At 51.5% G+C, this 20,929-nt stretch overlaps 1 protein-coding gene across 1 annotated transcript; it reads right to left on the minus strand.

Annotated features, from left to right (window-relative positions):
• Positions 1 to 2,848: 2,848 nt before the first annotated feature.
• LOC132214951 (protein Daple-like) lies at positions 2,849 to 18,054 on the minus strand. The gene is made up of 8 exons (XM_059662731.1): positions 17,817 to 18,054; positions 14,220 to 14,305; positions 9,912 to 10,041; positions 6,584 to 6,720; positions 5,996 to 6,133; positions 5,225 to 5,359; positions 4,456 to 4,590; positions 2,849 to 3,797 (listed from the first exon to the last, which is right to left on the minus strand). Exons 3-8 carry the CDS (start codon positions 9,988 to 9,990, stop codon positions 3,441 to 3,443), a joined length of 981 nt encoding a protein of 326 aa, XP_059518714.1. The 5' UTR covers positions 9,991 to 10,041; positions 14,220 to 14,305; positions 17,817 to 18,054; the 3' UTR covers positions 2,849 to 3,440.
• Between the last annotated feature and the right edge of the window lie 2,875 nt (positions 18,055 to 20,929).

Genomic DNA, 20,929 nt, shown 5'->3' on the forward strand with positions numbered 1-20,929 from the left:
ACCAGGGGACTCGCTTGAGCTCAGCTCAGTGGGTGCTGAGTGAGTTGCTCTGAATGAAACCTGGCAGAGGCGCTGCAGGGGGCGGAGGCGGTTACCTGTCCAGCTCCTGCCGCAGCCTCTCCCACTCCTGGGCGGCCAGGGCGTTCGCCTCCTGCTCCTGTTTCAGAGCCTCCCTCTGGGTGTGCAGGAGCTTCCCCAGCTCCTGCAGGGATTCCTCGTGCTGGCGCTGGTCCTGCTCCCTGAGGAGGGAAACACCCGCTAGGCACCCACACACAGGAGCCTGCACAGCCTCCGGGAGCGGCTTCTCTCTGCAGAGCTGAGCGCGGCGGGGATGGACACGGGTCCCCTCCAGCCCGGAGCCGAGTCCCTCCTCCCACCCGACCCTTCTCCAGGGTCCCTTCCAGTCCCTGGGTAAGCAGCCTCTCTCCATTAGCCTGCTGGGAACACCAACACTGTTTTCTGAACTCCCTGCCCTTCTCACAGAGACCAGCACAGATTCAGGGAATTCCACCCACGGGACAGCTGACTCCCTCCCCGGGGCCAGGGGAGCCCTCCGCCCAGCTCAGGAACAGAGTCTCCCTGGGCTGAGCCAGGCCGATGGGGCCAGAGGCCTGTCTGCTGGGGCCCAAGCAGCTGCCAGGGGCCAGTGGCACACAGGCACGTGCACACCCACACGCCCTGCTCCTCTAGGCACCCCCAGTCCAGCCCTTACCCTGCTCCTCACTCACGGCTATTATTTTCTTCCCCTCTCAGTGCTTACAGGGTCCGGCACAGCCTCTCTGGAGGCTGCAGAGAACAAGGGGGAGCCCCTGACCAGCCCCTGGCTGTCCCTCCGGCCTGCTGGAACCTCCCGGTCAGGTGACTCGGCAGCTCCTCGTGACTCATCCCCTTTCGCTCTTCCCCACGCAGGCAAATCCCTGTCCAGACCCCCTTCCTGACGTCTCCACACCCAGAGACAGGCTGACAGAGACCACCCAGGGTTCCAGGGTTTGCAGCCTCTGTCTGCAGCCCTCCACCTCCACTCTACCACCCCCATCAGCTGTCCTTGTACCATCTGCAGGAGCCAAGACTCGGGGGGACTCAGACTCAGAAACCTGCTGTGGCGGCTGCTGAAAGACAAGCCTCCTGTGGCCATTAGCCACGGGCGGAGGCTGCCCCGACGTGGGAAGTGGCCAGTGGGGGTGGAGGACCTGCCTGGCTTTCAGGGTGGTGATTGTTCTCCTCCAGGTAAATGATTCTGGGAAAAGCCATACAGCTTTGCCAAGTGGCCATGGACCATTAGCGTTCCCAACTCCTGCTTCCCTGTTGTGTCTTGGAAAAGCACACGGATCAAGCACACTCCAACCGTTGGTAACCACCCTCCTGCAGGGCAGAGACTGCGAGCCTCACTCCCCTGAGGCTCCGGGACGAGGCTTGACACCCAGGAAACGTGTGCCAGGGAGCGAAGGAGTGAGGGTCCCAGTCAGGTGTCAAGTGAAATGAATCGTGCTCCAGGCACCTCCACCTCCCACGCTGCAGCCCTGCTGCAGACAGACCAAGGGCTCCAGCTCCCCCTGCAACCAGCAAAATCACTGAGTGACACAGGAGGTCTATCAAGCGAGGAGCTACCAGCAGAGTGACAATGAACTCCTCCTTCAGAGCCAGTCAGATGCCACTTGCACAAACCTTCCCCGTGTGAGCAGACATTAAGAATATCACGTCACTGTTATAATAAATCACTAAAGGCCTGGTGCACGAAATTTGTGCACGGGAGGATGGGTCCCTCAGCCCAGCCTGCACCCTCTCCAATCCGGGCATTCCTCTCACAATCTGGGACCACTGGCTCCTAACTCTTCTGCCTGCCTGCCTGCCTGATCACCCCTAACCACCTCTGCCTGCCTGCCTGCCTGATCACCCCTAACCACCTCTGCCTGCTTGCCCGATCAGACCTAACCACCTCTGCCTGCTTGCCTGATCTCCCCTAACTGCCTCTGCCTCAGTCCCTGCACCCGGGATCCGGGTTTCCCTCCCTCTGGCCAGCCATAGGTGCCCAGGACCTCCAGCAGCTTCGCCTAGGCCAGCCGCGGGTGCCCTGAACCCTCACCTGGGACCCCTGGCAGCTTTGTCCAAGTCCCGGCTTTGTCAGGAAGGACATGTCTGGTCAGACTAATTAGCATATTACCCGTTCATTAGTATAGATAGGGCCTGAAGGATAAAGCTGGTAGGTGCTCGGTGAGGGGTGGGCACCTCAGGAGTTTCCCATCATTAGTCAGCTGGGTGCATTCCCACCACATCTACACACAGCACCATGCGCCCCCTAGATGCTCACTAAGCATCACGTGAATGTGGGATGGGTGCAGGAGGAGGCAGAGAGGGGGATGCCAAGAGGCAGGAGATGCTCATTCTGGCTGGAAGGAACAGAGTCTGATAGGAGCAGACGTCTCGGCACCCCTGAAGGATGGGGACCTGAGAGGATAAAGGGGGTGGGAGGCCCCGGAGAGTGGACAGGAAGCACTGGGTGAGCGTTTAAACGAATGTCATGGCCCCCACGCTCACGGCAGCAGCAGGCGCCCTCAGCAGGCTCTGCTGGCTCAGTGTCCTCCCGGGACCCTGTGATGGAAACTCCCCGCACCTCAGCTGCTTCCACTACTGAAGATCCCCCATTTGCTCAGCGTCTTGTTGAGGAGGAATCGAGGGAAATACTGTGAGCGGGGATGTCTCACAAGCTCAGGGAGCGGACGATAGGCTGCTCCAAGTGTGGAGCCTCTCTTTAGCCACATCTCTGCCGTCTCCCCTGAGCTGGAATCCCGGGCACATCACACCTCCCCCAGGCTCTGGATGCCGCTGCACCTGCCCCGGACCTGGAGCCATCGGGATCTGCCGGAGCAGGAGCTTGGGCGACCTTGGCTGACTACACACACACAAAGCCCTGATCGGGCAGAAGCGTAAAGTTGAGATTTGTGCATTTCAATGTACATCGATTTTACCTTAAAAAAGGAGTATGGAGGTGGAGAGTCAGAGGTAAAGATGACATGAGATTGGCAGAGTATTCCAGTACTGACGTCAGGGATGAGTACATGGGGCTCTCACTACACAATTCTGTACATTTCCATACATTCAAAAGTTTCCAAAATTAAAAGTTAAACACACACACACACACACACACACACAGAAGCACAGACTCTGAGACTTTGACAGGGAAGAAAAGGCCTGGAAGCTGGCAAGGCACGTCCCTGTAAATCGGCAGCTGTGGTGAACGGCCCTCCTTGTTCTTGGTTGGAGGGAAGAGAAAGAGGAAGAGGAAGAGGGGGCAGGAATCCCCAGGGGTGCAGGGACCCCAATGCTGACACATGGTTTCCCTGAGCCGCGATCGGCTGGGCACACCCATCTCCCCTCAGGGACCCTCCTGCCCCTCAGCCTCCAGCTGCACCCACCCCACATCGCTGAGGGGGACGTTCCATTCACTTCTCTTCCTGTGAAGCAGCAGATCCAGGGGAACCACGAGGGGCCAGAGCAAAGGGGGACGGGAGCCTGGAGAGCTCGCCAGTCACCCGGACCGTTGCCGGCACCCACCTACGCCCGAACGCCTTGCTCGCCATTTCCAGGGAACGGCGCAGCAGGGTCTTGTGGCGGCTGTGCTCCTCCACGAGGGCCTGGTACTGCCCAGACAGCTGGTCATGGAGCGCCCTCAGGCTTGCGTGGTCCTGCCGCAGGGCCTCGTGGACTTGAATCAGCTGCTCCAGCAGCTCGTACAGCTCCTCACACTCCCTCTCCTTGGCCGCCTGCCGGTTCTTGGAGGCCAGAAGGGAGGGGTCCAGCTGCCGGGAGGGAAAAGGTGATGATGCCTCACTGGTGCCGGTCCCAGGAGTCACAGACTCTGCATCCCCGCACCCCCACATGCAGTGAGGGGCCAAGAGCAAGGCACCAAAATAGCAGGGGCCCTCAGGGCAGGAGAACCCCAGCTGTGCTGAGGGCAGTTCTACCAGCACTTAAGGAACTGCACTGGGAAAGCCCACAGCATAGACGGACTATCACAAGGTGCTACACATGTGACCTTTTTGGGCAAATTATGCCCTTTCGCTGCATAAGCTCATTGGGTGCCCTCTTTGACTACTTTGAAAAGCCTATTGAAGAAAAGAGTAATAGAAAATTAGTAAGGACGTAGAATATCTGAACAACATTACCAACCAATTTACCCTGATATTTACAGATCAACCATCCACCCAACACAGCCAGGAGCACCTCCCCTCTCCTCCCTCAAGTCCTGTCAATCAAAAACAAGATGGCCAGTGTCCCTGGGAGGCAACACCTCTCCCTATCCCCTTGCCACAGTGAGAAATGCTGGTCTGAGCTGCAGCTGAGCCAGGAAACTGGTCACCCAGAAATCACTGATCAATGACCAGGACACGGCTGTGACCCTGGACGCTCCCCCTTGCAGGCAGGGGTGCCAGGGGAGGCATGCGCTCAGGGGCCTACCTGTGGGGCCTTCGCCTGTAGGGTGTCTACTGCGTCGAGCACCTGTTTTAGGTCTTTCAATAGCTCCTTATTGATGTTCTCTAAGTTCTGGCTGTTGTCCTTTTCTATTTGCAGTTGCCACTCCAACAGCAACATCTGCAGAGCGAAAGACCCAGCCCGTGTGAAAGTCCGTTTCACAGAGTGAACTTTACTTTAAAGCAAAGCCCAAACGTGTCAGCCCATGGGACACTTTGACAGGCCTTTTCTCAAGGAACAACCTTACTGCCCACTTCCTGGGGAGGCACAACAGCCACTGCCAAAGGTGGCAGAGCGGGAAGAGGGAAACCTGGCCCCTGGGTGGCATCACTGAGCCGCTGCCCCAGCGCTGGGCTGCCTTCCCTGGCATTTGTTGTAGTGCCAGGCGAATCCACCCAGGGTTCTCAGGGTGACGCTGGACATTTGGAGCAGGATCGTTCTTTGTCCTGCGGGGCTGTCCCAGGGGCCGCAGGACACTGAGCAGCATCCCTGGCCTCACCGCACCACAGCCAGGGGCACCTTCCCTCTCCTCCCCCAAGTCCTGTCAATCAAAAACAAGATGGCCAGTGTCCCTGGGAGGTAATACCTGTCCCCATCCCCCTGCAGAGCTGAGAATTGGTGGTCTGAGCTCCAGCTGGGTGAGGAAACTGGTCACGCAGGAATCACTGATCAATGACCAGGACACGGCTATGACCCTGGACGCTCCCCCTTGCAGGCAGGGGTGCTAGGGGAGGCATGCACTCTGGGGGCCTACCTGTGGGGCCTTCGCCTGTAGGGTGTCTACTGTGTCGAGCACCCGATTTAGGTCTTTCAATAGCTCCTTACTGATGTTCTCTAACTTCTGGCTGTTGTCCTTTTCTATTTGCAGTTGCCTCTCCAACTCCAACATCTGCAGAGCCAAAGACTCAGCCCGTGTGAAAGTCCGTTTCACAGAGTGAACTTTACCTTAAAGCAACCCCCAAACGTGTCAGCCCATGGGACACTTTGACAGGCCTTTTCTCAAGGAAAAACCTTACTGCCCACTTCCTGGGTAGATACAACAGCCACTGACAACGCTGGCAGAGCGGGAAGAGGGAAGCCTGGCCCCTGGATGGCATCACTGAGCCGCTGCCCTAGCGTTGGGCTGCCTTCCCTGGCACTTGTTGTAGTGCCAGGCGAATCCACCCAGGGTTCTCAGGGTGACGCTGGACATTTGGAGCAGGATCGTTCTTTGTCCTGCGGGGCTGTCCCAGGGGCTGCAGGACACTTAGCAACATCCCTGGCCTCACCGCACCACAGCCAGGGGCAGCTTCGCTCTCCTCCCCCAGGTCTTGTCAATCAAAAACAAGATGGCCAGTGTCCCTGGGAGGCAATACCTGTCCCCATCCCTCTGCTGCAGCTGAGGATTGCTGGTCTAAGCTGCAGCTGGGTGAGGAAACTGGTCACCCAGGAATCACTGATCAATGACCAGGACAGGGCTGTGACCCTGGATGCTCCCCCTTGCAGGCAGGGCTGCCAGGGGAGGCATGCGCTCTGGGGGGCCTACCTGCAGGGCTCTGTCTGCCTTCAGGGTGTCCACTTCACGGCACAGCTGCTCTAGTTCTTTCACGAGCTCCTCAGCAAAGGTCTCCCACTCCCGGTTGTTGTCCTTTTCCTGCAATAGCTGCAACCGCAACTCTTCCATCTGCAGAGCCAAAGGCCCGGCCGTGAAGCGGCCCAGCCGTGGTCCCACACACACGAGCGTGGCTTCCATGACTGCTTCCCTCCCAGCCCGCCCTGCGCTTTCTAACAGGGCGCTGCTCTCCTTTCAGGAAGCACTCACTGTGTGCTTGGACCCTTGACCTGCACTAACTCATACGATCCTCACAACACCTACAGGGCACAGCGTCACTCCCATCTCACAGAGGAAGGTGAAGGCCATGGGGCACAGAGACGCCCACAGTGCCCGCTCACTCTGCCGCAGGGACAGGTCATGCTGCCTCGGGACTCTGCTGCATGAGGCCTCGTGTCCCGCTCCCATCACTGTGGCTGCCCTGCACCCCGCATTTCTCCCAGCTGCGCATCCTCACCGACACCTGGGTGCTCCACCTGGCCACCTGCTGGCCTGGATGTTCAGGACACCACCCACCATTACCTCCTTCCGGAGCTGCTGGTTCTCCTCTTTCAGCTCCCTGTACTTAGTGCTGCTTTCCTGCAGGGCGATGGGGCCCCCCTGCAGCTCCTGTGCCGCGCCCTTGTTCTCTCTTCTCACCTCTAGAATCCGGCTGGAGGCTGAAGAGCAACGTCGAGTCAGAGCCCAGACTCTAGGGCCTGGGCTTCCACTCTCTGCCCCCGGCCCCGAGACAACCGTCACCCCGAGCCCTAGGACCAGGGGCCTTGGGTGGTCGGCTGGGTGCCCTCCGTTGTCCACAGGGTGCTATTGCTGTCGGTACCTGAGGGCTCCTCAGGGGGTGACGGCCCCTCTGCTGCCTCAGCTGGTGCCTGGTAGGGAAGCAACCCAGAGGTAAGAAGAAAGAAGGTGACGGTGGAGAGGTCAATGGAAAAACCTCAAGATAGTAGAACTGATGGAACCACTTTTTACCAAGTTCTAACCTGGCCACCAAGTCAGGGATTTCAGCGACTAACAGAGATGGCAAAGAGATGGCGTTTTCTGTGCCAGTCCTCAGAGTGGTGGGGGTCTGGGTGGCTCAGCTGAGGGTGTGTGTGTGGGTGGGGTGAAAATTGACCAGTGTGTCCGCAGGTGGTAGAGGCTCTGCGGCAAGTATGTCCAGTACTTACCATCCCTGGACAGGGCCTTTGGACAGAGATTTCATTTTGTGTTTTCACAATTGCATTGAAAAAGGAATGAGACAGTATATTTAAATTGCTTGAGAAAGTCTAAGCGAGATCAACATAAGGTAAAGACAGACGAAGGCAGATTTCCTCCTTTGCTTTTAAACAGCTTGAAGGCAGAACAGAAAAGGGAGCACGGACCCAAGAAGAACCTGAGTTCTCGGCCCCTTCCTGCCACAAGCAGGTGCGTGAATTTAGGTAAATGAACGTATGAGCGGTCAGGGTGCTCCTTCACCAGGCCCTCCAGGGCCACATCCTCACCCGGAGCCTTATCACACTGCACTGCTCCTAGGGCTGCACCCCACCCGCTTCCTGTTCACCCCCTCGGGGCTGGAAGGACCTAGAGGGGACGCCGGTTGTCACCGCAGCACCTGAAGCTGGACGTTCCCATCGCCCACCAAGGACAGCAGCACAGACCCAAGAAGCCAGAACAGACTGAAGACGCGAAGCAGCAGGCAGCTCAGCAGTGGAGCAAATGAACCTTCGTGGTCCAACTCCAGCTCAGCGCACACCACAGACAAACACGCCTGCTGTCAACACATGGAAACTCGCCAAGGGCTTCATCCTGCCAAGGCTACCAATGACACTAACAGCCAAAAAACTCCACTAAGTCACAACCTGTGCTCATTCAGATTTCGCTTTAAAAATAACAGTTTTAAAAATTGGGGTGAGCCCAGTCAGCGTGGCTCAGTGGTAGAGTGCCAACCTATGAACCAGGAGGTCATGGTTCAATTCCAGGTCAGGACATATGCCCAGGTTACAGGCTCCATGCGTAGTATTGGGTGCGCAGGAAGCAGCCGATCAACCCTTCTCTTTCATCTTCGATATTTCTATCTCTCTCTCCCTCTCCCTTTCTCTCTGAAATCAATAAAAAAAAAATATATGGTAAGAAGATTGGGGTGAAATATCTACAACACTGGGTTCACCGTTTTAACTATTTTTCAGCGTATGGTTCTGTGGCATTAGATGCGTCCCCACTGTCCTGCAACTCACCCCACCCACCTCCTGTCTCTCTCAGTGCCTCACACCCGGCTCTGTGCTCCTGGGAAATGATGGTGAAGGATCTCCAAGTGCAGCAGTGGAGCTGACGACCAGCCTCATTTCCTCTTCCCTAAAGGCCAGCGCCTCAAAGTCTCTTGAGAGGACACAACAGTTTATTGGGAAAACAAGCGATGGTTCTCTATTGGGTGCTGCGCTCACGAGCACCCCCAGAACCAGAGCAATGGGGATCTTTTCATCCAACAAGGGCGATGAGGACAGCCATCCTTTGTTGGTGCCCCGGGGGCCAGGCACAGCGTGAGGCTTCACCGTCTCTTCTCAGGAGACACGCATAGCAATCCTGCGAGGCAGCTTCATTACCCCCATTTTGCAGATAAGAAAACAGAGGTTTAAAAGAGGTCACCTGGCCAACAGGTGGAGGAGCCAAGACTTGAAGCCAGGCCTTTCTGACTCAAGAAGCCACCACACCATCCACGCAAAAGTCCATTCACGCTTTGTTCATGAGCTGCAGCTAAGCAGCAGGAGTGGGAACACCAAGAAGTTGTCACGGGCACTGACCTGAAAGGGCTCACACACTACACAGAGGGCCTGAGTCAGGGAGGCTTCCCAACCCACCAGCCTCCCTGGTCTCTAACAGAAGCATTAGGTCTGAGAGGTCCCTGCCAGCCGGCACCACTCCTGCGTTCCACCAGGGGGCAGTGTCCTCCCCATGAACCTGAGCTCCCAGAGCAGAGATCCCTGTTGTGCCCACCCTTGGTCCCAGGAGTGCTGAGACTCCAAACCACAGAGAGAACCGACTCCTCACACAGATTCAGAGTTGAATGAACTGATTTTAAGTTTGGAACTGATGGGGACCCTTGAAGAGAAGGACTATCCAGCTGCTCTCAACAGCCTCTCCATGATGCTTAGGAATGTGGATCAGAATTGGAAAAGCAGCACCTCCCCCACCCCCCAAACCAGCCCAAGGCCCTCCTGTGCGCTGCAGAGATCTAAGCGCACCTTCGCCTGCACCCTCAGGTGCACGTGATGTTGTTGAGCACAGAGACTGGCTACTTGTTTGCCGGGTGCACCGCCTGCCCCTGGCCAACCCCACACCTCCTCTGGGGGCTGTGAGGGGGCAAACACAAGAGAGAGGAGAAGAGGCCTGGTTCCCCTGAGAAGCAGACACTTAGCAGGCCCTGCCCAGGGAGACAGAGGACAGACTGCACCCATCTGCCCGATGATGACATGGACGGAGGAAATCAGCCCAGGCCTGTTCTAATGCAGGTTAGTGACCACTGGGGAAGGCTCCTGCCATCCAGAGCTTTCAATCCCCCACGGACAGATCTAAGGCATCCTCCGGGCGTCAGCGTGCTGTCATCTGGAAGCTCCTGGGACTGTCTGCATGGGGGCTGAGAAATCTGGCAACACTTACTTTGTAGTTCATGTCCTGACTTCAAGGCTGCCAGACCCTGCATGTTCTTCTTGGGGAGAATTGCAATGAAACAGTTCCAAATGGCCCTTGAATAAAGTCCTATTCACTGGGGGTGAGGATGGGCTGACACATGAGATTCAGAGCCAAGGGCTCAGCTCCCTGGATGAGGGAGAAACCGCAGCAGCCTGGCTCCCAGGCAGCAGGGGCTGCTACCCACCTTCTGACTGCTGCTCCATCTCCCAGCTCAGGTGGGCGGGCTGGTTCATCCTCTGGACCTGTTCAGCCTCGAGGGCCATGCTGTCCCCCAACAGCTCCTTAAGGAGCTGCTGGGGGATGTGTCCACGATCCTAGTGCAGGAAGAGGGGAGTGGTGAGGATGCCCCCATGCCACCCTCTGGACAGGCCCCATGCATCCTCCCTCATTCCCCCAGGATGAAGGGCCTCCATGCACCTGCTCACTTCCAAAAACACAGCTGCACAGAAGTGACACCAACACAGGGCCCGGATGGAAGACCTACAGCCACTAAAAGAAATGCTGACCCAGTGGCCTAGGTGATGAAGACACCCGACGTTTCTGAGTGGTGTCTGAACAAAGTGGCGTACAACGCAGGCTTTAAAGCAAGTAATGTGATGACAGGCTGCTCTGCGGCCCCTTACCAGATTTAACATGTCTTGGAAAGGCCGTAGGGACTCCCAAATCACAGCTCAACCCACATCCTAAACACCAGTAGAGACCCTTTTTGCAACTGTCACTCACATACATCCATTATTAGAGAAAAGCAACAGAGCAGTCAGGCCCTATCCTTTATATATGTATATACACACACACACACATACATACATACCCACACACACACTCACACACTAGAGGTTCAGTGCACAAAAATTTGTGCCCTTGGCGGGGGGGTGGGGGGGAGTCCCTCAGCCCGGCCTGTGCCCTCTCGCAGGTCTGGGACCCCTCAGGAGATAACGACCTGCTGGCTTAGGCACGCTCCCTGGGGGATTGGGCCCAAGCTGGCAGTCAGACATCCCTCTGGCAGCCCGGCAGCCCTCAGGGGATGTCCACTTACCAGCAGGGAGCAGACCTAAGCTGAAGTCAGACATCCTTAGTGCTGCTGAGGAGGCGGGAGAGGCTCCCGCCACCACCACTGTGCTGGCAGCCATCAGCCTGGCTTGTGGCTGAGCAGAGCTCTCCCTGTGGGAGCGCACTGACTACCAGGGGACAGCTCTTGCATTGAGAATCTGCCCCCTGGTGGTCAGTGTGTGTCATAGTGACCAGTCATTCACAGTCGTTCTGCTGTTAGGGTCAATTTGCATATTACCCTTTTATTAGATAGGATAGCGGCTTGGTGCACGGGTGGAGGCCGGCTGGTTTGCCATGAAGGGTGTCCTGGATCAGGGTGGGGGTCCCGCTGGGATGCCTGGCAAGCCTGGGTGAGGGGCTGATGGCTGTTTGCAGGCTGGTCAAGCCCCCTCCAGTGGGAACCCTCACCCCATGGAGGTTTGGCCAGCCTGGGTGAGGAGCTGATGGCTGTTTTCAGGCTGGCCACACACCATTTAGGGTGGGGGTTCCCCACTGGGGTGCCTGGCCAGTCTGGGTGAGGGGCTGAGTGCCGTTTCAGGCTGGCCAAGCCTCTGGCGACGGAAGCTCCCAGCCTCTCCTTTTCTTCTTTTTTTTCCTGGGATTTATTTACCTTCTATAATTGAAAATTTGTAACCTTGAGTGGAGCTCAGAGCCAGCCAGGGAGGGCGGGAAGCTTGGCTTCCTCCATCGCCAGGGGCAACCCAAGCCTCCTGCTCACTCCAGCTCTGTGGCCATGGCTGGCTGAAAGCGGGTATCTGGGGTTTATTTATCTTCTATAATTGAAACTGTGTTGCCTTGAGTGGAGCTCAAGCTGGCCAGGGAGGGCGGGAAGCCTGGCTTCCTCTATCACTGGGGTAACCAAGCCTCCTGCTTGCACCAGCTCCGTGGCTGCCGGCTGCCATCTTGGTTGGGTTAATTTGCATATAGTCACTCTGATTGGCTGGTGGGCATGGCTTAAGCCATAGTGAAGGTATGGTCAATTTGCATGTTTGTCTTTTATTAGTGTAGATATATTAGAGGCCTGGGGTCCGAATTTGTACACCAGTGGGGTCCCTCGACCTGGCCTGAGGGATTGGGCCGAAACCGGCTCTCCGATATCCCCTGAGGGGTCCTGCATTTCGAGAGGGTACAGGCCACACTGAGGAACCCCACTGGTGCATGATCAGGGCAGTTGAGAGATGTGTGAGGTTGGCCAACTGGGGACGGACGGCGGGAGGGCTCCAGGATGTGTCCCGCCCATCTCGCTCAGTCCCTATCGGCCAGACCCCGGCAGCAAGCTCACCTACCAATTGGAGCGTCTTCCCTCTCGTGGTCAGTGCACATCATTGTGAGCAGTTGAGCGGCTTTAGCATATCATTAGCATATTGCTTTGACTGGTTGAATGGATGACCGGACACTTAGCATATTAGGCTTTTATTTTATAGGACATAAATATATTTTTACTAGAGGCCGAGTGCACGCATTCATGCACCGGTGGGGTCCCTTGGCCTGGTCTGTGGGGATCGGGTTGAAACCGGCTCTCCGACATCCCCTGAGGGGTCCCAGATTGCTAGAGGGTGGTTCACGCGTGACACTCCCCAGAATTGGGCTTCCTCCTCTCGGGTTTTGGGTGCATCACCTAAGAACCGCAACTGCCAAGTGACAGCAGCTCAGCAGCTCCTGTGTTGAGCATCTGCCCTCTGGGGGTCAGTGCGTGTCATAGCTACTGGCCAGTCAGCTGGTCGTTTGGCTTTTATATATATATATATATAGACTGATCTCAGAGAGGAAGGAAGAGGGAAAGATAGAAACAACATGATGAGAGAGAATCACTGATCAGCTGCCTCCCACACGCCGCCCCTGGGCTTGGAGCCCGCAACCGGAGCATTGGCCCTGGCCAGGAAGGCCCTGTCTGTTTTGAGGACCTTAAGTGTTGCCCACTCAAGCCACTGAGCTTAGCAAGCAACTCTTCACCAACAGCAGGTCACTGCGTGGGCAGCAGCCCCAACCCAGTAGCAGAAAGTCAGAGAAGGGCACAACAGAAACCTAAAAGTGCCCCAATCCGTTGTACACGTGGTGCGAGAGTGTCTGACATGTACAGCCTTGTCTATAGGATGAATGCACCGGCTGACAGGTATGGGACTTCGCTGAGCTGTTTCCTTAACAAGGAAGGGGTGGGGCTAAGAGTCTATTCCGGGTTAGAGGGCTGAGTCCAGGCCTCTCAATTCCACAGTCACTTCACTGATCTGGGTCCTGGAAATAAATGGCTATGGGTGAGCTTTTGTTCAACACACAGTTCCTATCTGAACAGTTTACACACGTCCTCTTGGAAAACCAACAGCTCTCGGCAGCTCTTGGCAGTTTCCTGGAAATGAGGGCTAAGGCACAACAAACAATACTATGGGCCTCTGGGTGTCAGGCACAATCTGGGTGTGAGACGCCATGGGTGGGCCCTCAAGGCCCCCTCATGGGAGGAGTCTGCTGGACTTACTCCTGTCCCAGGGCCCAGCACACACGGGGGAGCCGTTCAGCTCTTTCCCCTCATCTCTGCTCCTGTCCCAGGAGCCTCCCAGAACCACTCGGTGTATTAGGGGGCTGAGTCTCCCCCAAGTGCCTTCAGTCTGGGAACACACATAACGGGATGTGACCGATTTTCTCGGTGGGCAGTTTCCCAAGCCTGGCCCCACTCATGGGTTCTAACGACTGGGAGTGGGCGGTAGCTGCTGCTTTTCCATCTCGTGTTCATTTTCCCCACAGGGCCCAGAACCCAAGGTTCTTGGTAGGAGGGAAGCTGTGGACCTCCCATCAGTGGACTCAGTTCTGATCAAAGTCTGGCAGCGGAAAGGGTTTGCTCAGACTCTGGAGTCACCTGGGCACCGTCTCTCTGCCCATCCCCAGCCCTGCACTAGGTGCCCTCTGTCCTTGCACATTCACTCTTCACAACAGCCCCAAGGGGGAGGCAGGCACAGTCCCTTCCTACACATGAAAAGGCTCTGCACTCACCGACTCCGCGCTCACTGACTCTACGTTCACCGACTGTAAGTTCACCGACTCTAAGTTCACCGACTCTACGTCCACCGACTCTTCACACACCGACTCCGCACCCACCGACTCTTCACACACCGACTCCGCACCCACCGACTCCACACACAACCGACCTCTCACCCACCGACTCCACGCCCACCGACTCTGCACCAAACATTCCACTGTTTCTATGCCACCCATCCCAAACAGCTCCATGGCCTGCATTCTAAATGGCTCTGCCAGCAGCTTATGCCCCATGCTAACCACTTTGGAACACACAAAAATTAGGACGCTCTCCCTATGAACCTTAACATCTATCTGGGCATATAAAACATAAAGAAACATAAAGGTATAACTATATACATCCTATATCAATTAAAATTAACCGCTTAATTCTAATTTGGTAACAACACATTCATTTTATTTTGTGGAGTCTTACCTAGAGAGCTCACCTCCGAAATTCTTCTCCCCATTGACTGTGAATAGTTCATACATTAGAACACCTGAACTCCACCAGTCAACTGCCTAAAACACAATTTGACAGACCATTCACTAATGTGTAGTTTATAAGAAAAATGAAGAAAGTAAAGTTGTATATTTGGAAAATACTTTATTTACTTACTTTTAAAAATATATCTTTATTGAGTTCTGAAGGGAAAGGAGATGGAGAGAGAGATAGAAGCATCAATGATGAGAGAATCATCAATCGGCTGCCTCCTGCATGCCCCATAATGGGAATCGAGCCCCCAACCCACACATGTGCCCTGACAGGGTATGGAACCATGACCTCCTACTTTATAGTTTGAAGCTCAATCATTGAGCTACGCCGGCCGGACTGGAAAAGATTTTATCACAAAGATATTGCACATAACTTTCTGTGCAAGGAGTATTAAATTAACACAATCAAGAAAGACATTTAGAGAACGAATATGCAGGTGTCCTCGAAACAGAATTTAAACCTTTAGGCTGTCAATCAATGCACTAAGAGTGTTTTAATTATTTTCTAAACTAGTAATGGTTTTACTTGGGTTAGATAAAAAACTCATTCTTAATTTAAAAGAAATTTTAAAAATTTTAAGTAAATGCAATATGTGGACGTATGTTAGAAGAAAAAAAGTACTGATTGGCATTTGTATTACTTATCCAGTTCCAATAACTGGTATAAAATTACTTAAAGTGAAACCAGACAACCAATGGGTCCAGGCTGCTGGTTACTACTTGAACCAATGTAGCAGAAACATGGGTTGACTCATATATGGTGTTTATTCCATTAATGTGGGCAGAATGGGAGAGCAGCAGGTCATCCACAAACATCTGCTCTACTCTCCCCATAAGCCAGCTGCTTCTCTTGGGTAGAAAGACACAGATTCCATGGGAAAGTAGAAATTACACCCATGGGAAAGTAGGCAAGGTACAGTGCTTACAGGTTACATGCAATTCGGGCTGGGGGTTGCATGACTCAGGGACCAGCTTACAGGCAACAAGGTTGTTAATCTAGGCCGTTGGGAGCTGCATTCCCATGTTAGCTCCCATGCCCCAGGGTGTACAACTCTCAAACAGATGAGAACGTGCTTTCTCTAATCAAAACAGAGCAATCATGGTTAATAGAGCACCATTCCTAGTAATATTTCTTATAATCATAGCTAGTCCCTAATATTCTATTCCTGCCCATAACAAAAGAAAAATGGGGAAAAAAATCCCCCCTAAAGGTGTTATTATTTCATAACTACCTCAATCAATTTCTCTTATAGAACCTATCTCATAAAATAGTCTTCATTTGTGGGAAGCATAATGAGATTTAAAATGATGTCAAACAAAATGTAATCTAAACTGGAAACTAATTTGTAGATGTAGTTAGCGGAACGGAGAACACAGCAAATAACAGGTAAATTTAAAGAATCTTCTCCTCGCAGGTTTGGCACAGTTGATAGAGTGTTGACCAGCGGACTCAGTTCCAGTCAAGGGCATGTACTTTGGTTGCAGACTCCTCCCCAGCCCGGGACCTGCTGGAGGCAACCAATCGATGTGTTTCTCTGACATCAATGTTTCTCTCTGTCTTTCTGTCTCTCTTCCACTCTCTCTAAAAATCAATGGAAAAATATCCTCCAGTAGGATTAAAAAAAAAAAAAGAATCTTGATATATTAAAAATTACTTCTTTTATCATCATTATGCAAATCAAGATTCCAATAATGGTTGAAATTAAGAGCTTAGGCCGATGAGATATTAAGTGTATGCTAAAGTTTTAAACTCTCTGCTCCCAATTTTTAGGGCCAACATTTCAGAGAAATGATGCAAAATTTATGAACCCAGAGCTATTTTAAGGAAAATACATAACAATGACACAGAAAACAGAATAAGGCCGACTGAAACTACAAAAGAGTGAGTGCCCGCCTGGCACAGAGATGAGCATGTTGCATACATTATATCTCATTTAACCCACTCAAAGTCATCAAGGTGTTCCATGAAGACCCATTGACTTAGCTGTATTTTGGACCTTGGATATGCAGAAATCTAGGAGTAATACAAGGTTTTCTTTTCTAAAAATTGGTTCCATGACCAGGCTGGGGTGGCTCAGTTGGTTTGGTCATCATTGTGTACATGGAAAGGCTGTGGGTTCAATTCCCAGTCAGGGCACATACCTAGGTTGGGCGTTCAGCCCCCAGTGGAGGTGCATATGAGAGGCAACCAACTGATGCTTTTCTCTAACATCAATGATTCTCTCTCTCTCTCAAATCAGTAAGCATATTCCTGGGATAGGATTTAAAGAAATAGTGGGTTCCATTAGATATTAGAAGGTAATTTTCAAATTTTAACTTCTAAATTCTTACCAAATTTCCCAATAGATTCAAAGAATACCTTGAAGAGAACTAAACCAGCAATACATTTTTTTTAAATTTATACAAGCATTTTTACTGGCACCTGACCCTAGTTGGCCTGGCTCAGTGGTTGAGCATCAACCTATGAGCCAAGTGGTCATGGTTTGATTCCAGGTCAGGGCACATGCCCCAGTTGTGGGCTTTAATCCCCAGTGTAGAGTATGCAGGAGGCAGCCAATCAATGATTCTCTTATTGATGTTTCTCTCCCCCGCCCCTTCTCCCTTCCTCTCTGAAACCAATAAAAATATATATTAAAGCCCTACCCGGTTTGGCTCAGTGGATAGAGCGTCATCCTGTAGACCAGTGGTTCTCAACCTCTGGCCCTTGAAATACAGTTCCTCATGCTGTGACTCAACCATAAAATTATTTTCACAACTGTAATGTTGCTACTGTTATGAATCGTAATGTAAATATCTGATATGCAGGATGGTCTTAGGCGACCCCTGTAAAAAGGTCGTTTGACCACCCAAGGGGTCAAGACCCACAGGTTGAGAACCGCTGCTATAGACTGAAGGGTCTGTGTTCGATTCCGGTCAAGGGTACATACCTCCGTGGCAGGCTCCAGGGCGAGTGCAGGAGGCAACCAATCGATGTTTCTCTCACATCGATATTTCTATCTTTCCCTCTCTCTTCCACTCTCTCTAAAATTCAATGGAAAATACCCTCCAATGAGGATTTAAAAAAAAATGATGTTGAAAAACAAACATAAATAATTAAATTTATATATATATGAAATGATTCTCTTAAAAAATAAAAAGGAAGTTACAGAGTCCTCGCCCTGAGGCAGTGGGTCTCAGCTGTGGCCCCACGTAGAAAACCTGTGGAGGTTAAAGAGACACGTCCCCTCTCCTCCTAGGCTAATGCCTCTGGTCCTGGTGGGCCCTCTTCCAAAGTGATCAAAGAGTTCTCTGATGATTCTGCTGCACAGCCGAGTCCAGCACCACAGGCTAAGCGTGGGGGATGCTTAACTCACAGGGACTCCCCTGCACACGGGCCACTCACAGGGTCTCACCACAGAAACGCAGTCGCCATTCGATCCCTCGGAACTCTTGCTGACCAGGCTGGGCACCTGACTCACAGCCCCAACTACCTCCCAGACTTCCACGGTGGGTTCACGTCCACAGGGAACTCAAAGCACTAGGAGTAAAAGTGACTCACCAAAGCTCTTTGCAATTTCCTCAGTTTCTCTACAGGCTCAGGGTCAAAGCCCAGAGTCCTCTGCATGTCATCGCTCTTCAGGACCAACATCATTTCCAGCATAAAGCGAATCCTAAAAATATAAACAAAAGAAAGAGAAAGCCATCATTTCAAATTGTCTATATAACCGACCTTCAATGTGGGAAGAAATAAACCAACTCTGCCCGTGGCCATCACTGCTGGTAAACCTGATGGCCGCAGGCAGACCATCCCCACGCCAGCCTCTGCAGTGATTTAACATCAATCTGGCATCGGACCTCCACCAGGGCCTTGACCACTACCCACAGATCTCTGGTTCCCTCTCCTGCTCCCCCTCCCCAACTCCTCCCACTGATCCCCCCACATGCGCTCCTCCCTCCTGACCCTGTGCTCTGAGTCACCCCTCCTCTCCACGACAGTTGCCATTCCTTCCCCCACTCCTGGCCTTTTCATTTCTTTAACTTTTAATCTAAAATAATGTCATACTGAGAGAAAAGTTGCAAGAATAGTACAGAGACTTCCCACATACCCCTTTCTGAGATTTCTCCAAATGTTGACTTTTAAATTATATAATTCATGAACCACCAAACACCCACTCAGGGTGCAGACTCAGTGAGCACCAAAGCCCCACTGAAGCAAGTCTTGCCCCAGAAGGGTGTCTTTATTTTTAATTTATTGCTTAAAGTATTACAAAGGGTATTACATATGTGTCCATTTTATCCCCCCGCCCTAGACAGTCCCCTAGCCTCCCCTATCCCCCGGTGTCTTATGTCCATTGGTTATGCTTATATGCATGCATACAAGTCCTTTGGTTGATCTCTTACCCCCCTACCTCCTGCACCCCCACCCTCCCCGGCCTTCCCGCTGCAGTTTGACAATCTGTTTGAGGCAGCTCTGCCTCTGTATCTATTATTGTTCAAAAGTTTATAATGGTCTCTATTGTCCATGAATGAGTGAGATCATGTGGTATTTTTCCTTCATTGACTGGCTTATTTCACTTAGCATAATGCTCTCCAGTTCCATCCATGCTGTTGTAAATGGTAAGAGTTCCTTCCTGTTTAGAGCAGCATAGTATTCCATCGTGTAGATGTACCACAGTTTTCTAATCCATTCATCTACTGATGGGCACTTAGGCTGTTTCCAGATCTTAGCTATGGTGAATTGTGCTGCTATGAACATAGGGGTGCATATATCCTTTCTGATTGGTGTTTCTGGTTTCTTGGGATATATTCCTAGAAGTGGGATCACAGGGTCAAATGGGAGTTCCATTTTCAGTTTTTTGAGGAAACTCCATACTGTCTTCCATAGTGGCTGCACCAGTCTGCATTCCCACCAGCAGTGCACAAGTGTTCCTTTTTCTCCACATCCTCTCCAGCACTTGTCGTTTGTTGATTTGTTGATGATAGCCAGTCTGACAGGTGTGAGATGGTACCTCATTGTTGTTTTGATTTGTATCACTCGGATGATTAGTGACTTTGAGCATGTTTTCATATGTCTCTTGGCTTTCTGAATGTCCTCTTTTGAAAGGTGTCTATTTAGGTCCTTTGCCCATTTTTTGATTGGATTGTTTATCTTCCTTTTGTTAAGTTGTATGAGTTCCCTATAAATTTTGGAGATTAGGCCCTTATCAGATATGTCATTGGCAAATATGTTTTCCCACACAGTGGGTTTTCTCATTGTTTTGTTGATGGTTTCTTTTGCTGTGCAGAAGCTTTTTATTTTGATGTAGTCCCATTTGTTCATTTTCTCTTTCATTTCAAGTGCCCTAGGAGTTGTATCAGTGAAGAAATTGCTTCGGCATATGTCTGAGATTTTGTTGCCTTTGGATTCTTCTAGAATTTTTATGGTTTCCTGTCGTACATTTAAGTCCTTTATCCATTTTGAGTTTATTTTTGTGTATGGTGTAAGTTGGTGGTCTAGTTTCATTTTCTTGCATATATCTGTCCAATTTTCCCAACACCATTTATTGAAGAGACTATCTTGGCTCCATTGTATGTTCTTGCCTCCTTTGTCAAATATTAATTGAGCGTATTGGATGGGGCCGATTTCTGGGCTCTCTATTCTATTCCATTGATCTGTATGCCTATTCTTGTGCCAGTACCAGGCAGTTTTGAGAACAGTGGCTTTGTAATACATCTTGATATCTGGTATTGAGATCCCACCTACTTTGTTCTTTTTCAGGATTGCTGCAGCTATTCGGGGTCTTTTTTTATTCCAGATGAATTTTTGGAGAGTTCGTTCTAGATCTCTGAAGTATGCTGTTGGTATTTTAATAGGAAGTGCGTTGAATTTATAGATTGCTTTGGGTAGTATGGACATTTTAATGATGTTGATTCTACCAATCCATGAACACGGTATGTTCTTCCATCTGTTTATGTCTTCCTCTATGTCTTTTTTCAACGTCCTGTAGTTTTCTGAGTAGAGGTCTTTTACCTCTTTAGTTAAGTTTATTCCTAGGTAGCTTAATTTTTTTGGTGCAATGGTAAACGGGATTGTTTTTATAATCTCTCTTTCTGAAAGTTCACTATTGGTGTATAGAAATGCCTCAGATTTCTTGGGGTTAATTTTGTATCCTGCTACATTGCCAAATTCATGTATTAAGTCTAGTAGCTTTTTGATGGAGTCTCTAGGGTTTTGTATGTATAATATCATGTCATCTGCAAATAAGGACAGTTTTACTTCCTCTTTTCCAATTTGGATGCCTTTTATTTCTTCTTCTTGCCGAATTGCAATGGCTAACACTTCCAGTACTATGTTGAACAGGAGTGGTGAGAGGGGGCATCCCTGTCTTGTTCCTGTTCTTAGGGGAAATGGTGTTAGTTTTTGTCCATTGAGTATGATGCTGGCTGTGGGCCTGTCATATATGGCTTTTATTATGTTGAGGTATGATCCTTCTACTCCCACCTTACTGAGAGTTTTTATCAAAAATGGGTGTTGAATTTTGTCAAATGCTTTTTCTGCATCAATTGATATGACCATGTGGTTTTTTTCTTTCAATTTGTTTATGCGATGTATCACGTTTATTGATTTGTGGATATTGTACCATCCTTGCATCCCTGGGATAAATCCTACTTGGTCATGGTGTATGATCTTTC

This window comes from Myotis daubentonii, chromosome 1 (genome assembly GCF_963259705.1).
Source record: "Myotis daubentonii chromosome 1, mMyoDau2.1, whole genome shotgun sequence".
NCBI classification, from domain to species: Eukaryota; Metazoa; Chordata; class Mammalia; order Chiroptera; family Vespertilionidae; genus Myotis; species Myotis daubentonii.

What these genes read in the sequence shown, in the direction of transcription:
- LOC132214951 (XM_059662731.1), bottom strand. Translation starts at nt 9,990, where the DNA reads ATGGCCCTCGAGGCTGAACAGGTCCAGAGGATGAACCAGCCCGCCCAC. An exon ending in GATGGAGCAGCAGTCAGAAG is followed by an intron (nt 6,721 to 9,911) that starts GTGGGTAGCAGC and finishes GTTGCTCTTCAG; the next exon opens with CCTCCAGCCGGATTCTAGAG. An exon ending in ACCAGCAGCTCCGGAAGGAG is followed by an intron (nt 6,134 to 6,583) that starts GTAATGGTGGGT and finishes TTGGCTCTGCAG; the next exon opens with ATGGAAGAGTTGCGGTTGCA.